The sequence below is a fragment of the Erythrolamprus reginae genome, chromosome 5 (genome assembly GCF_031021105.1).
Source record: "Erythrolamprus reginae isolate rEryReg1 chromosome 5, rEryReg1.hap1, whole genome shotgun sequence".
NCBI lineage: Eukaryota > Metazoa > Chordata > Lepidosauria > Squamata > Dipsadidae > Erythrolamprus > Erythrolamprus reginae.
In genome coordinates this window covers 67,379,922-67,396,272 of record NC_091954.1, presented here as the reverse complement: position 1 = coordinate 67,396,272, position 16,351 = coordinate 67,379,922, and the positions used below count along the sequence as shown (strand labels likewise).

General features: G+C 42.6%; 1 protein-coding gene across 1 annotated transcript in view; it reads left to right on the top strand.

Annotated features, from left to right (window-relative positions):
• The window catches only part of RRP12 (ribosomal RNA processing 12 homolog), a 48,044-nt gene that overhangs the window by 8,214 nt on the left and 23,479 nt on the right, over positions 1 to 16,351 (top strand). Inside the window, exons 5-18 of the mRNA XM_070752902.1 lie at positions 375 to 480; positions 1,755 to 1,871; positions 2,016 to 2,154; positions 3,876 to 4,003; positions 5,658 to 5,756; positions 5,837 to 5,928; positions 6,018 to 6,129; positions 7,188 to 7,288; positions 8,117 to 8,231; positions 9,513 to 9,655; positions 10,586 to 10,707; positions 13,289 to 13,353; positions 14,272 to 14,434; positions 14,651 to 14,805. Coding sequence (XP_070609003.1) covers positions 375 to 480; positions 1,755 to 1,871; positions 2,016 to 2,154; positions 3,876 to 4,003; positions 5,658 to 5,756; positions 5,837 to 5,928; positions 6,018 to 6,129; positions 7,188 to 7,288; positions 8,117 to 8,231; positions 9,513 to 9,655; positions 10,586 to 10,707; positions 13,289 to 13,353; positions 14,272 to 14,434; positions 14,651 to 14,805 — 1,657 coding nt within the window. The remainder of the gene's footprint in view (positions 1 to 374; positions 481 to 1,754; positions 1,872 to 2,015; positions 2,155 to 3,875; positions 4,004 to 5,657; positions 5,757 to 5,836; positions 5,929 to 6,017; positions 6,130 to 7,187; positions 7,289 to 8,116; positions 8,232 to 9,512; positions 9,656 to 10,585; positions 10,708 to 13,288; positions 13,354 to 14,271; positions 14,435 to 14,650; positions 14,806 to 16,351) is intronic.

The following is a 16,351-nucleotide window of genomic DNA, read 5'->3' as shown; positions in this document are numbered from 1 at the left end:
AAGTTTAAGTGTAATAATAAACAAGGAAAAAAATTGTTATAAATGAACAAGCTGCAAAAATCAATTATCCTGCATCCTAGCAGGTGTAAGTATTAAGCTCTGATACCAAAAACAACTTATGTATAAAGCATAAAGCTTTATTTTGTCGTGTACATATGTTGTTCTTCCTTTTTTATATATAAATGTCTATGCATAAATATGTATGTAATTTTATGTATTTTGTAATGCCGTATTGTTGTTTTGTTTATCCTTTGTTTTAATGTAAATAACTAATAAAGTATTTTAAAAAAAGAAATCACTGAATGCAAAAGGCAGTGGAATGCTTGTTACTAATTCCTCTTATTGATGCCTCTCCTATTCTGAATCTTCTCCAGGGTACCTAGCCCTGTGCTGATCAAAAAGTTTTCTGATACTTCCAAGGCTTTTATGGGAATTCTGAGCTCACAAGCTTGTGGAGACTCTAATTTGGCTCTACGATGGGTAAGTACCTTAAAAAGGCCATCAGTGTGTTATTGAAATATTGCATATGGGATGTTCTTGTTAATAATAGAATGTTCTATACATTTTAAGAGAGGGTCTGTTCTGGGTCCTATTCTTTTTAATATGTTTGTGAGTGACATAGGGGAAGGTTTGGTAGGGAAGGTTTGCCTATTTGCCGATGACTCTAAAGTGTGCAATAAGGTTGATATTCCTGGAGGGATCTGTAATATGGTAAATGATTTAGCTTTACTAGATAAATGGTCAAAGCAATGGAAACTGCAGTTTAATGTTTCCAAATGTAAAATAATGCACTTGGGGAAAAGGAATCCTCAATCTGAGTATTGCATTGGCAGTTCTGTGTTAGCAAAAACTTCAGAAGAGAAGGATTTAGGAGTAGTGATTTCTGACAGTCTCAAAATGGGTGAACAGTGCGGTCAGGCGATAGGGAAAGCAAGTAGGATGCTTGGTTGCATAGCTAGAGGTATAACAAGCAGGAAGAGGGAGATTGTGATCCCCTTATATAGAGTGCTGGTGAGACCACATTTGGAATACTGTGTTCAGTTCTGGAGACCTCACCTACAAAAAGATATTGACAAAATTGAACGGGCCCAAAGACGGGCTATAAGAATGGTGGAAGGTCTTAAGCATAAAACGTATCAGGAAAGACTTCATGAACTCAATCTGTATAGTCTGGAGGACAGAAGGAAAAGGGGGGACATGATCGAAACATTTAAATATGTTAAAGGGTTAAGTAAGGTTCAGGAGGGAAGTGTTTTTAATAGGAAAGTGAACTCAAGAACAAGGGGACACAATCTGAAGTTAGTTGGGGGAAAGATCAAAGGCAACATGAGAAAATATTATTTTACTGAAAGAGTAGTAGATGCTTGGAACAAACTTCCAGCAGACGTGGTTGGTAAATCCACAGTAACCGAATTTAAACATGATAAACATATATCCATCCTAAGATAAAATACAGGAAATAGTATAAGGGCAGACTAGATGGACCCTGAAGTCTTTTTCTGCCGTCAGTCTTCTATGTTTATATGTTTCTAAAACAAATCTCTTCAAAACTCCTTTGCTCAGTATTTTGAACTGTACTGTAACAAGTGAGTAAAGAAATGCTGGTTTGAACTAAGCCTACTATTGAACCTTAAAAGAACATGATTTTGCTTGATACCTGATAGCCTTCAGTGTTTTACAGACATGTCAGGTGCTTCTTGATATCTAGTGTTCATAGGACAATGCCCCATTTCCATCCTTTATCTCTCTATCAGATCCTCTCTTGTGCAGCTATATTGCTACGAAGACAAAACTTGGCAGCATGGAATTACCCTGTGACAATGCAGGTTTTCCATGGTCTTCTCAGCTTCACTGTCCATGTCAAGCCCAAGGTGAGTTCGTATATTTTATATGGTTGATGGTCCACAATTTTCAAAATCTGATTGTTAAATGTCCAGTATAATGATACAGCTTGGAGCTGGGCAAATATTCAAGCCTAGCTTGCAGCCTCTCCTATTTTTTCTTGTCTTCTTCAGGTCCGCAAAGCTGCTCAGCAAGGTGTTTCCTCCATCCTCAGGGGTAGTGAGTTCCTGTTTGGAGATGGAGCTCCTTTACACCACCCGGCTGCAATTTCTACTGCTAAGTTCTGCGTTCAGGAAATTGAGAAATCTGGAGGTATGTAATTCGTGTGATAAGAAACGGTTCTGTTTATCTTTGTTTGGCCATAATTGTCATCCCTACATTGTTTCCCTGAATTCCCCCTTGAAATTAAAAAATTAAAAAATTAAAAAACAAAAGTAGCAACTCTTTGTGGCACGAGAGCTGTGGCTATGATTCAGATACTGGCGGAAAGGGCAAGAGGCAGGAGAATTGCAGGCATTCTGCAGTAGGACAATAATAATAATAATAATAATAATAATAATAATAATCCCAGCGACCGATTAGGTCTGACAGAGTTGGCCTTCTCCGGGTCCCGTCGACCAAACAATGTCGTTTTGTGGGTCCCAGGGGAAGAGCCTTCTCTGTGGCGGCCCCGACCCTCTGGAACCAGCTCCCCCCTGAGATTAGAACAGCCCCCACCCTCCTTGCCTTTCGCAAACTCCTTAAGACCCACCTCTGTCGTCAGGCATGGGGGAACTGAAATATCTTCCCCAGGCCTATACTGTTTATGTATGGTATGTTGTGTGAATGTTTTTTAAATTATGGGTTTTTAGCTTCTAATTATTGAATTTGTATTTTACACTGTTTTTCTGTTGCTGTTGTGAGCCGCCCCGAGTCTGCGGAGAGGGGCGGCATACAAATTTAATAAATAAATAAACAAACAAAGAAAGAAACAAACAAATAAATTTATTAGATTTGTATGCCGCCCCTCTCTGAAGACTCGGGGTGGCTCACAACAGTAATAAGAAACAATGTAATAATGGGACAAATCTAATAATAAAAAATATATAAAAACCCCAACAATTAAAAACTATACAGCACATACATACCAAACATGAAATATAAAAAGCCTGGGGGAGATGTGTTAGTTCCTCCATGCCTGGCGATACAGGTGGGTCTTGAGTAACTTGCGAAAGACAAGGAGGGTCGGGGCTGTTCTAATCTCCGGGGGGAGTTGGTCCCAGAGGGCCGGGGCCACTACAGAGAAGGCTCTTCCCCTGGGGCCTGCCAAACGACATTGTTTGGTCGACGGGACCCGGAGAAGGCCAACTCTGTGGGACCTTATCGGCCGCTTGGATTCGTGCGGTAGAAGACGGTTCCGGAGATATTCTGGTCCAATGCCATGTAGGGCTTTAAAGGTCATTACCAACACTTTGAATTGTGACCGGAAACTGATCGGCAGCCAATGCAGGCCACGGAGTGTTGTAGAAACGTGGGCGAATCTGGGAAGCCCCACGATAGCTCTCGTGGCCGCATTCTGCACGATCTGAAGTTTCTCTGTAACCCATGCAGAACTCCTGGATAAGTGCTTTGAAACTAGTCAATTCCTCTTTTTATCTTATAATGCAGGGTGTCTCCAACCTGGGCCACAAGTCCACAAGTCTTAAAGTTGTCCGGGTTGAACCCCTCTTCTAAAGCAAACTTGTTGAAAGGCCAACTTGTTTTTCCTAGAAATATTTTCCCATTATAATTTATGTCTAATCATCCTTTTCTGAGGAGGGATCATTTTAAATTAAACTTTTCAAGTGACTATGATACTTGTTCCGAAATGAATTCTTATGTTGATTTTGTTTGTTATAGGATTTTGATATTATATATTTGTTTCACAACCTTGCACAATCCCAAGATGTTTGTAAAATTAGTTTGAAGAATGGAATGCAAACGTCGCAAGGAGCAATAGAAAATATGTTGTGGGTTGAGAGAATAGTGGGACTAATATTTATCTGGATCCTCAGGTGCTAAGGAGGCCACAACAACTTTGCATATGCTGACTCTGCTGCGTGATTTATTGCCCTGTTTCCCTGCTCCAGCTGTCAAATCTTGCTGTGAAACCTTGCTTCGAGTTATGACCCTCAGCCATGTAGTAAGTGGTTCCTCCTCTTTTTAGGTCTACTTTGTGCTGCCTTGTGTTCTGTCTGGGTCACTCCGGAAGCTATGACCAACCCAAAAAGATAAGCCAGACACACCAGTAGAATCCAAACACCGTTTTATAATGGTAAAGAGAAAAAAAAAGCCAACAGAAAATGTCCTTACAAAATCAGGAAAACACTGGAACTCCAAATGGATACATGAAGGCAATTGTTCATATAGAAACACAGGATCCTTGATACCAAGACGAGGCTGTAGATAACAGACATACACCTCCCACGGGTCTTCAAGACTGCTGGGACACGAGCCAGGAACAGAAACGCTGAGAGACAATGCAGATTACAGTAACTCCACTCTCATAACACTCCGCACTGTAGAAAGAGTTTGCCTGCCTTATAAACCCTTCCCTGCTAATGAGGACCCCCCCCCCCGGTGTTCCTCATTCACCGGTGATAATATTTCTTCAATTTATCCCTCCTTTGATCTATACGTCTCTGTCGCATACTAATGACAGCTTGTGCTTCGTAATGACTCCAGAGACTCCAAGCTACTGGCTTGAGAGAGCCCCTCCCCAGGGCTCCCAGGCTGTTCTTCCTCGTCACATTCCTGACTGTAATCTCCCCCATCCGACTGCCCAGAACTCTCCTCTTCGCTCTCATCTTCCCCTGGGCATGGAGCCAGCAGAGAGGCAGCTGGTCTTTCATCTGACTCAGGCTGAACCACAACACCTTGTATAATCACAACTATGTAAGCCTGTTGGAGGACCAGAGAGCTTCTGTGAGAGTGAACCACAAAGATATCTATTCCCCTTTAGATCCTTGGCTTACCCTAGTTGCAAAGCCAAATCCTCTCTTGTGGGAAATGGGTGGGTGCATCATACTTGATTTCCTAGTTAATAATAGACCTTTATTACAGTCAAAGACCATCAATATAATAATAATAATAATTAAAAAAACAAGAAAAACAGAACATCCAAGAACCGTTTCAGATTCTTAGAATCTAGACATTTTACTATCTCTTTGATCCTAGTAGCAGATTCTTGGGTGATAAATGTAGTCCTTGACTTACAACAGTTCGTTGACCATCCAAAGTTGGTTGTCACCCAAGTCAACAAAGACATGCTAGGTGTTGAAGTTCTTGGACATCTGGAGACAAATCTGTATAGTCTGGAAGACAGACGGAAAAGGGGGGACATGATCGAAACATTTAAATATGTTAAAGGGTTAAATAAGGTTCAGGAGGGAAGTGTTTTTAATAGGAAAATGAACACAAGAACAAGGGGACACAATCTGAAGTTAGTTGGGGGAAAGATCAAAAGCAACGTGAGAAAATATTATTTTACTGAAAGAGTAGTAGATGCTTGGAACAAACTTCCAGCAGACGTGGTTGGTAAATCCACAGTAACTGAATTTAAACATGCCTGGGATAAACATAGATCCATTGTAAGATAAAATACAGGAAATAGTATAAGGGCAGACTAGATGGACCATGAGGTCTTTTTCTGCCGTCAGTCTTCTATGTTTCTATGTTTCTATGACTTACACAATTCATGACTTTTGGCAGGGATGGGAAAAGAGAAAAAGCAAGAGCAATGATTTTTCTATTACGTTTAATTGTTATTCATTTTTCTTCTCCCCGTCACTGCCCAGCTAGTGACAGCGTGTGCTATGAAAGCTTTTCATAGCCTCTTTGCTGCCCAGTCATCTCCAATGTGTCTGCCAGCTGAACTTAATGCCCAGATTATCATGGTGAGTGGGGCAGGGATTGGGTGAAAGGTGCACAGCCAGCCATGGATGTTCGAGTGACACTTTCTGTTCTGCACCACCAGGCTCTTTATGACTATGCACCCAATGAGAACGACTTGCAGCCTCTGTTGGCCTGGCTAGCTGTCATGGAACGGGCACATGTTAACATAGCAAAGTAAGGAGGAGAGAGCAATGGGGCAGATTTATATGGCGATTGGGAAATGCTGTCGAGATGGTCAGAAATAAAATTTCTTTTGATTTTAGGCTGCAGTGGGATCTGTGCTGTGTTCATCTTCCTCGTCTCTTCAGTGTAGCTATGAACTGCTTCCTGTCTCATCACAGCCAGGTGGTGGAGGCTGCTGCCAAGACACTAATGGTATTACTTTTATTTATTTACAGTGTTCCCTTGTTTTTCGCGGGGGAAGCGTTCCGAGACCGCCCACGAAAGTTGAATTTCCGCGAAGTAGAGATGCGGAAGTAAATACACTATTTTTGGCTATGAACAGTGTCACAAGCCTTCCCTTAACATTTTAAACCCCTAAATTGCATTCCCTTAGCAACCTTTTAGATTATTACTCACCATGTTTATTTATTAAAGTTTATTTTAAAAAATATTTATTAAAGGCAGATGAAAGTTTGGCGATGACATATGACGTCATCGGGCAGGAAAAACCGTGGTATAGGGAAAAAACCCGCGAAGTATTTTTAAAAAAAAATATAATTTATTAATTTATTGAAAAAGGAAGGGATAGGGGGGTACAAAATCAAAGGGAGGGGGGAGGAGGGGAAAAGAGGATACAAATATAATGAGTTTGAAAGTAAAAATTACAGAAGTCCATTATATTCCCTAATATGTATACATTGTTATATAGCAATTCGTATTGTTACAGTAGTTCCACGAAGTATTTTTTAATTAATATTTTTGAAAAACCGTAGTATAGACATTTCACGAAGTTCGAACCCGCGAAAATCGAGGGAACACTGTATTCAAATTATTTTTTTAATGCCGCCCTTCTCCTTAGACTCAGGGCGGCTTACAACATGTTAGCAATAGCCCTTTTTAACAGAGCCAGCCTATTGCCCCCACAATCCGGGTCCTCATTTTACCCACCTTGGAAGGATGGAAGACTGAGCCGGTGATGAGATTTGAACCGCTGACCTGCAGATCTACAGTCAGCTTTAGTGGCCTGCAGTACAGCACTCTACCCACTGTGCCACCTCGGCTCATTACATTGCCCTTTAAGATGCTTTAAGATGTAAAGTGCAAAGCTGGAAGGAACTATATTTCAGTAACTTTGGTTAATGTAAGAAACGTAGGGAATTTCCATGTGCAGTTTTGTGTCGAAGCATTTACCTGCATTATCATTGCTGACTTATGCGACCTTGACCTGCAGAGAACGTGGGCTGATGCAAATGTGAATTTGTACGATTCAGGTGTTGCTCAAAGAATGTGTGGCCCCTCATGTGACAGAACTAGGACACGTTTCATCTGCAACTCCCTCTGGGTCCGCTGCTCACATTTGCAAGATGTTCAGGTACCGGAAATAGCTTGGCTGGTTGTAGCAGTTTAACAACCTATTTATACTTTATTACACACATGGAATGTTGAGACTCTTTTTTGATTTGCCAGTGCATGTTACAGTGGTACCTCTAGATACGAGCTACTCCACATGCGAGTATTCCAAGTTACGAGCCGCAATGCGAGCGAAATTTCTGTTCGACACCCGAGCTCAAATTCGGGATATGAGCCGAGCTTCCACTAGGTGGCGCAAGAATCTCCTTGCTTCCAGTTATCTATGCTCGAAAAACAAAGTCTAAAGGCATTCGTTTGAGATGCGAGTTGATCAACTTACGAGCTCGGGTCTGGAATGAATTAAACTCGTATGTCAAGGTACCACTGTATCATCATCATCATCATCATCATCATTATTATTATTATTATTATTTATTAGATTTGTATGCCGCCCCTCTCCAAAGACTCGGGGCGGCTCACAACAATAATAGAAACAATATAACAGTGAAACAAATCTAATATTAAAAATAAAACATATCTAAAACCCCAGCAATTAAAACCATTCAACACATACATACCAAACATAAAATATAGAAGCCTGGGGGAGGATGTCTCAATTCCCCCATGCCTGGCGATAAAGGTGGGTCTTGAGTAATTTGCAAAAGACAAGGAGGGTGGGGGCCGTTCTAATCTCTGGGGGGGAGTTGATTTCAGGGGGCTGGGGCCACCACAGAGAAGGCTCTTCCCCTGGGAACCGCCAAACGACATTGTTTGGTCGACGGGACCCGGAGAAGGCCAACTCTGTGGGACCTTATCGGCCGCTGGGATTCATGCGGTGTGTTCTTTTCAGAATCGTGGAAGAAGGTCTGACATACCAATACCACGCAGCTTGGGCCTCGGTGTTGCAAGTGCTGAAGGTTTTCTTTGAAGCATGTGGGCAGCAGTGTCATCCTATAATGCAAAAGGTAAAGGAATGCTGTAGGTCACCGTTTCTCAAATGGTGGGGTGGTCCCCCCTGGGGCGGTGCGATGCCGGGGGCGGGGCGCATGACCCTGGAGGACGTGCTTTTTTTGCCGCAGGGCATAGGGTTTTGTGTTTTGCACCAAACAATAGCACACAGCACAGAGTAGGAGACATGAAGTGCATAGAACAAACCCTTAAAGAGACACCATGGAAAGATATTTTAACAGGGATGAAAAGAAAGGAGGAGAGAGCCGGAGATAATGAGACAAATGTAAGTCTGCCGAGAGCTAAGATGAGGTGGGAGACAAGGAAAGACCGGTATGTTTACTGTGTCTAATAATGTTGGCAGTGGACAGCATGAAGCCAAATAAATTAAGATGTCAGTTAAACACATTACACCCCAGTCACGCTGATAAGTCGCTTGAGTTTTTTCAGCAAAAACATGCTGAATATTGCAAACAATCAACCTGGTGGAGAGTTTGGGGGGTGGGGGTGAATGTTTACTTTTTCCTGGGGTTAACAGAAAATAATTGAAAAACACTGCTGTAGGTCATTAACATTTATGAAACAAGCAACTTACTCCCAAATATCCAGATTAAGAATGAATGAAAAGCCTTTGGGTTATTGGTTGCTGTTATCTGGATTTAAGAACCTAGATAAGGAGACAAAATATGAGTTTATACAACTACTATTGGAAGGCTAGTGATTTGAACCAGCACAGGGTTAGGGTTAAAAGATATATTTCAGAATAATGTATCCCCAATGGGTATGAAGGTGCTGCAGTTGGAATTTCTGCAGGGACCCATCTGAAAGAATTGAGTGGCTCCAGAGCCAGGCACAATTCATGTTTTCCAGGGGAGAAGGCTCCATCAAGCGAGACGGTGTATGAATAAAGGGGCTTTGGACTTCTCTTGTTAATCTTTTGTTCTTAATTTTGTTTAAACGTGTTCCAAATTTACATTGCTTTATTGTGCTTCTTTTTTTCAAAACAAAACAAAAAAGATTTATCTTTGGGAGTTGTGCTGCTGAAATTCGGCTGAAAGACTCTAAAACCCATTGATTGGCAGCTGTGCTTAGAGCAGTGTTTCCAACCTTGGCAACTTGAAGATATTTGGACTTCAACTCCCAGAATTCCCCAGACAGCATTCGCTGTCTGGGGAATTCTGGGAGTTGAAGTCCAAATATCTTTAAGTTGCCAAAGTTGGGAAACACTGGCTTAGAGGATATGAAAAATTGGGATGCTCTTTTCTATGTGATCCTTTCTTACTTCCTTTTTGCTGCAGTGTCTACAGTCACTAGCTGACCTGCGTAGCTCCTCCCACTTTCCACACATAGTGTTGCTTGATCAGACTCTGGGAGCTGCTGTGGCCACTATGGGCCCTCAGGTGGTGCTGGAGGCTATTCCCCTAGATATCGATGGCACCGAGTGAGTACGATTTCCATCTTTGTATTTGCAAGGCCAGTGCATGTGATGTTTCTGTGTTATCATTCTTTCTTCTGAACTAATTTCAGAATTGCCCCTAGCTTTTAAATTATAGAGGAAGGAGCAATATGACTTGTAATCCCATTGATTTTTGCAAAGATTTTGAAAGCCACTTGATTCTTCAAAGCAATGCCCGCATTTACCCTTATTCGTTTACCCTCATTCACAGAGGTTTTTCTTTGCAGTTGTAAAAGGCTTTAAGACAGCATCTGCTGATCAGTTTAGGCATCGACCAGAGCCTGCCAATTATTTAATCAAAAATCAAAATGAATGAAAAGCAAAAATAAAATCCCTTTCGCATTATTTTAGCTATCATTCTTATCTGATTTGTAAGTTTTGATTGTGCTTTTAGTTGTTTTTAAAGACTGTAGCAGTGAGAAAGAAAAATATGCATTGAAATAAGTACATAGGTTGAAGGGACAAATAAGAAACAATGGTGAATTTATTTAGAAATTATTTAATAAATTATGTAATAAATGATGTACAAATAGATTTGTTTGTAAAGTGGGGTTTTTGGTTTGGTGTGGTTGCTTTGGTTTTCTTAACTGAGTTTTTCCTTCAAATGTATATTCTGGGATGACTAATTTTTATAAAGAATATCTGACATTATCCTTTCTAGACTCAGATTTCTGATCCATCTACAGTAGTTTAATATTGACATGGCCTGGCAGTCCAAATATCTTCAAGTTGCCAAGGTTGGGAAACACTGCTTTATTTGATGGTAGAATAAAGATGGAGTTTTTTTGTTTATGAAATCCTGCATTCAGTAAGCGTTATTATTCCCAATGTAACCAAAGTTCTACCAGAATCCAGAACATTAACTGGGGGTATTTTCCATCTCCTCTTAATCGTGTACCATTATATTATCTACAGGGAGACACTGGATTTTCCTCGCAGTTGGCTCCTTCCTGTGCTCCGAGACCACATCCAAAGTGCACCGCTTGCCTTTTTCTCCAGTCATTTCCTGCCACTTGCTGCTTCTTTAAAAAACAGAGGTAATGAGACATCCAGGAAGGACAAAGCCATATTATTTCCAGATTTTGGATATCAAAAATCATGTGACAAAATAAACCTGAAGGCTCCATCATTTTTGCAATGGAGGTTTCCAAAAATAAAACTTTTTTCTAGGTAATTACAATTTGGACTACTGAGCAGCGTGCGCGCCCCAAAATACCTCCCCCCCGAGCACCCTTTTCCACGGGCGCGCGCTCCCAATCCCCCTATCAGCCCGCAGAGGCGGGGAGGCACCGGCAGTAGAAGGGAAGGGAGCCGCGGCCGCCCCTGCCTCCCCATGGTGCCTCTGGCCCCCTTGCGCCCTTGGCCTCTCGGCGCTGCCCCCGCTCGCCCGATCCGCCCCCTCTGCTCCTCCGCCGCCTCCTGCCTTGGGGCGCGACTTCTCCTGTGGCAGGGGCTGCGAAAGAGGGTTCTCCACTTCTCCTTCTCCACTTCTGCCCTCCCAGCCAGGGAGCAGCCAGAGAGGGTTTTCTCCACACGCTTCAGAAATGCCCGCCCCGCCCCTCTCGCAGCCCCTTTGCTGGAAGCGCTTTCGTCCAGAGCTTTCAGCAAGGGGACTGCAGTAGAGGCAGGGCAGGCGTTCCCGAAGCGCTCGGAGAAAGCGCTCTCGCAGGCCCCTCGCTGACAGAGAGAGGGAGAGAGAAAGTAAGTGAGAAAGAGAGAGAGAGAAGGGGGGAGAGAGATAGCAAGAGAGAGAAGAGAAAGAAAGCGAGAGATAGAAAGAAAGAGGGAGAGAGAAAGAAAACAAGAGAGAGAGAGCAAGAGGGGGAGAGAGAGAGCAAGAGGGGGAGAGAGAGAGCAAGAGGGGGAGAGAGATAGAGAGAGATAGCAAGAGGGGGAGAGAGAAAGAGAGAGAAATGACTCTTGATTTAAAGCATATGGTAAAAAGCACGCAAATAATAACAGAGAAAAAAAACCCCAGCCGTGTGTGTGTGTGTGTGTGTGTGTGTAAGTGTGTAAATTCTTGAACCATTTCCAATAGCTCACCTGTTATTGGAAATGGTTCAAGAGTTCACACACACACACATACACACACACAAGGGGGGAGGAGAAGGGATGGAAAAAGAGGAGAAGATAGTAATAATAGTACAGTGATCCCTCTATTATCGCGAGGGTTCCGTTCCAAGTCCCCTCGCGATAATCGATTTTTCGCGATGTAGGGTTGCGGAAGTAAAAACACCATCTGCGCATGCGCTCCCTTTTTTTCTATGGCCGCGCATGCGTAGATGGTGGAGTTTGCGTTCCCCGCCGCCCACGCAAAGGGGAAACCCCGATTCGGCTCCTCGCTGCTGCTGCGCTACCGAGCAGATCAGCTGCTGGGCGGCCGAAGGAACCTTCCCTGGGTCTTCCCCCTCTTGCTGGCGGGCGGGCGAGCGGCGGGTATCAGTGAGGAGCCGGGGTTTCCCCTTTGCGTGGGCGGCCGGGAAGACCCAGGTTGGGGGTTCGGGGGGGTGCTGGGAAGCCCCCCAGGCCGGCTGCAACCTTTTAAAACAGCCGCGCCGCTACCCAGCTGACTCCCGAAGCCAAACGCGGAAGTGGTTTTTTTTTTTAATTAATATTTTTTTAAAAATCGCGATATAGCGTTTCGCGAAGATCGAGATCGCGAAACTCGAGGGATCACTGTAATAGATTTTGGTTTTGTTTTATTATTAATTTCTTTTAATAAAAAAGAAGGGACTTTTTTTCTTGTTTGTTTATTTATTTATTTATTTATACTTCTATGCCGCCCAGTCCCAAAGGGACTGCCGCTCAGACACTATACTTTTCCGCCCACACCGAAAAAAAATTAGAGGGAACATTGCTACTCAGTATATACACTGCTCAAAAAATAAATAAAAGGAACACTTAAACCACACAATATAAATCCAAGTAAATCAATCGTCTGTGAAATCAAACTGTCCACTTAGGAAGCAACACTGATTGACAATCAATTTCACCTGCTGTTGTGTACATTCAACTTTGTTCAGAACAAAGTATTCACATTATTTCATTCATTCAGATCTAGGATGTGTTATTTTAGTGTTCCCTTTATTTTTTTGAGCAGTGTATATAATTTTATAAAAATCTAAAATATGCTGATTCTGTACATCGCTTAGAGAGGGCTATAAAAGCACTATGAAGTGGTATATAAGTCTAAATACTATTGCTATTGCTATTTTATAAAAATCGAGATTTAAAATAGTAGGCTAGTTGCATCTTTTTCTCTTCTGTTTACATTGTGAAAAGTTTGGGAAGCTATTCAATAAACAATTTATTGATTACCGACCAAACATAAAAAAATACATGTTAAATATCTTGTGATAATTTCCTGATATTGCAGTGGTATGTATATTTCTCATACTCTGCAGGCCCAACGGTGTTAGTTATTTTTCCAGATTAACTGTCATGCAAGGATGGAGGTGTATTGCGGAATTAGTTTGCAGCAGTACAGCTATTACAGATCATGATCAATGAAGAAACCAGGAGATACAGTTCAGAAGCATCTGGAGAGCCATCTGTTCTTCATTCCTATCCCTGTGCCTATTAAAACAAAATTACAAATAGATCTCTCTCTTTTTGCAGCCTCCGATCTTGCCCAGGAAGGTCGGGAGTTAGAAGCTAAGATCTACAACACACTCCAGTGGCAAGTGAGGAACTTTTGTTTTTGGGTTTCCTTTTTTGTTTTTTCTTTTTCTTTTGATAGCCGGTATAAAGCATACGGTGGTACCTCTACTTACGAATTCGTTCCGTGACTAGGTTCTTTAGCAGAAAAGTTTGTAAGAAGAAGCAATTTTTCCCATAGGAATTAATGTAAAAGCAAATAATGCGTGCGATTGGGGAAACCACAGGGAGGGTGGAGGCCCTGTTTCCTCCCAGGAGATTTCTAGAGAGGCCTCACGGAAGCTTCTCCCCGCCTTTTCTGGCCCTGTTTCCTTCCAGGAGATTCCTAGAGAAGCCCCACATAGGCTTCTCCCCGCCTTTTCCAGCCGTTTGTTCCCAGGAGATTCCTAGAGAGGCCCCACGGAGGCTTCTCCCCACCTTTTCCGGCCCTGTTTCCTCCCAGGAGATTCCTAGAGAGGCCCCATGGAGGCTTCTCCCCACCTTTTCTGGCCCTGTTTTCTCCCAGGAGATTCCTAGAGAGGCCCCACAGAGGCTTCTCCCTGCCTTTTCCGGCCCTGTTTCCTCCCAGGAGATTCCTAGAGAGGCTTCACAGAGGCTTCTCCCCACCTTTTCTGGCCCTGTTTCCTCCCAGGAGATTCCTAGAGCGGCCCCACAGAGGCTTCTCCCCACCTTGTCCAGCCCTGTTTCCTCCCAGGAGATTCCTAGAGAGGCCCCACGAAGGCTTCTCCCCGCCTTTTCCGGCTACAGTTTTGGAGGCTCAGGTTTGTAAGTGGAAAATGGTTCTTGAGAAGAGGCAAAAAAAATCTTGAACACCCGTTTCTTATCTAGAAAAGTTCGTAAGCAGAGTCCTTCTTAGGTAGAGGTACCACTGTTTTTACGATTTTGACATGGGAAATATCAATGGAGGTAAAAGGTGTTGACCTTCCCCTTTTTCCGTCTTTCAGATCTGGACTTTGCTGCCTAGTTTCTGCAACCATGCCACAGATGTGGTGCTCTCATTCAAAGGACTGGCCCGCACTCTAGGCACGGCCATCAACGACTCTTCTGAACTGCGGCAGATCGTGTGCCAAGCTTTGCGCAAGCTAATTAACAAGGGCTGCCCAACAGGTAGATATGACTTGTTAATTGCCCTATTGACAACATCCTTCACCTCGTTTCCGTTCGTTTCTAGACTTAGGAAATAAAGGATTCTGATGTAATCTTCCCAAGGTTTGTCTGGGCTTGAAACTTCCGTGGTGGAAAGAGTTCTTGCTAAACTGCCTGAAAATCCTTGCACTCGCAATTAACACTTTCTTTGTTCCATTTCTCTGCCTTCGTTTGCAGAGGCCGAGCGTGCTGAGGCCGGACGCTTTGCAAAGAACTTTCTGCCCATCATGTTCAATGTATACAGCCAAGAGGGGGATGAGAGTGAGAGCTCAGCGCACCGCCGTTCTTTGCTGGACACCATCCGGTCTTACTTGACCGTTACTGAAGCAGGGGTGAGCAGCAATCTCTGGGGGAAAATAGGGGTCATGAGAACATGAGAAGAGCCCTGCTGAATCAGGCCAAAGCCCATCGAGTCCAACAATCTGTGTCACACAGTGGCCCACCAATTGTCCATGGGGATCTTGAGCAAAAAGAGAAGGCAAAACCCTCCCTTTCCCTTGACCCCCAACAAGGTGGTTTTTTTTTAGTTGTTTTAGTATTGGATTGTTACATGCTGTTTTTATTACTGTTGTTAGCCGCCCTGAGTCTACGGAGAGGGGCAGCATAGAAATCCAATAAATAAAAGAAGAATTTGAAAAAAAACTAGAATTATATTTATTGGGTATTTTTAATAAAAAAATGAAAAAAAGAGGTAAGATATTTAGTTATACACCTATTAACAGCTGCTAGGATAGCATGTGCCCAACAATGGAAAATAGATAAAGCACCAGAAGAAAATATAGTAATTAAAAAAATGTTGGACTGTGCGGAGATGGACAGTTTGTCCCAAAAATTAGAGGGAAAGGAAGATTCAGATTATCATAAAATATGGGGGAAATTTTATGACTGGTTAAAGGAAAGAACAGCGAAGAAATAATAAAAATTCAAGCAAAGCAACATGTCAAATAAAAGAATTAATACTACGTGAAAGAAGCAAAATTCTCTGATCGAACATTCAAAAAAAAAAGTGGGGAAGCTTTAGTTTCCCAAATGTTGTATGTATATGTTTTGTGTATGTCTTTTTTGTTATATTTGAAAAAATAAATAAATTTTATTTTTTTAAAAATCCAATAATTAAATAAATAAAATAAAGCGGTACTCCGGGGAATCCTGCCTGCCTCAACCAACATAGAGGCGGCACTTGGACATCCGTCTCAGAATTCCACCATCTGCTAACACAGTGTTTTTCAACCAGTGTGCCGTGGCACACTAGTGTGCCGCGAGACATGGTCAGGTGTGCCGCGAAGAAGGAAGCTCAGGTTCCGGTCTCGCAACTTTTTGCTGAGAGAGTGAGAGTGAGAAAGAGAGAGAGAAAGAAAGAGAGAGAGAAAGAGCAAGAGAGAGAGAAAGAGAGAGAGAAAGAGAGTGAGAGAGAGAAAGCAAGAGAGAAAGAAAAGAGAGAAAGAGAGAGAAAGCAAGAGTGAGAGAGCAAGAAAGCAAGAGAGAGAGAGAGAAAGAAAGCAAGAGAGAGAGAGAAAGAAAGCAAGAGAGAGAGAGAAAGAAAGCAAGAGAGAGAGAGAAATGAGCAGAAAGGGGAGGAAAAAAGAGAAATGAGAAAAAAATGATTGAGCCAGAGAATGAGAGGAAAGAGAGAGAAACAAAAGAGAGAGAGAAGTGACTCTTGATTTAAAGCATATGATAAAAAGCACCCAAAGAATAAGAGAGAGAAAAACCAAGCCCTCACCTGTTTTTGGAAATGGTTCAAGAGTGTGTATACACACACACACACACACACACACACACACACACACACACACACAAGGGTGGGGAGGAGACAGGAGTGGAAAAAGAGAGGAGAGTGACTTAAGGTGTCATTTTGTGTCATTTTGGTTGGTGGTG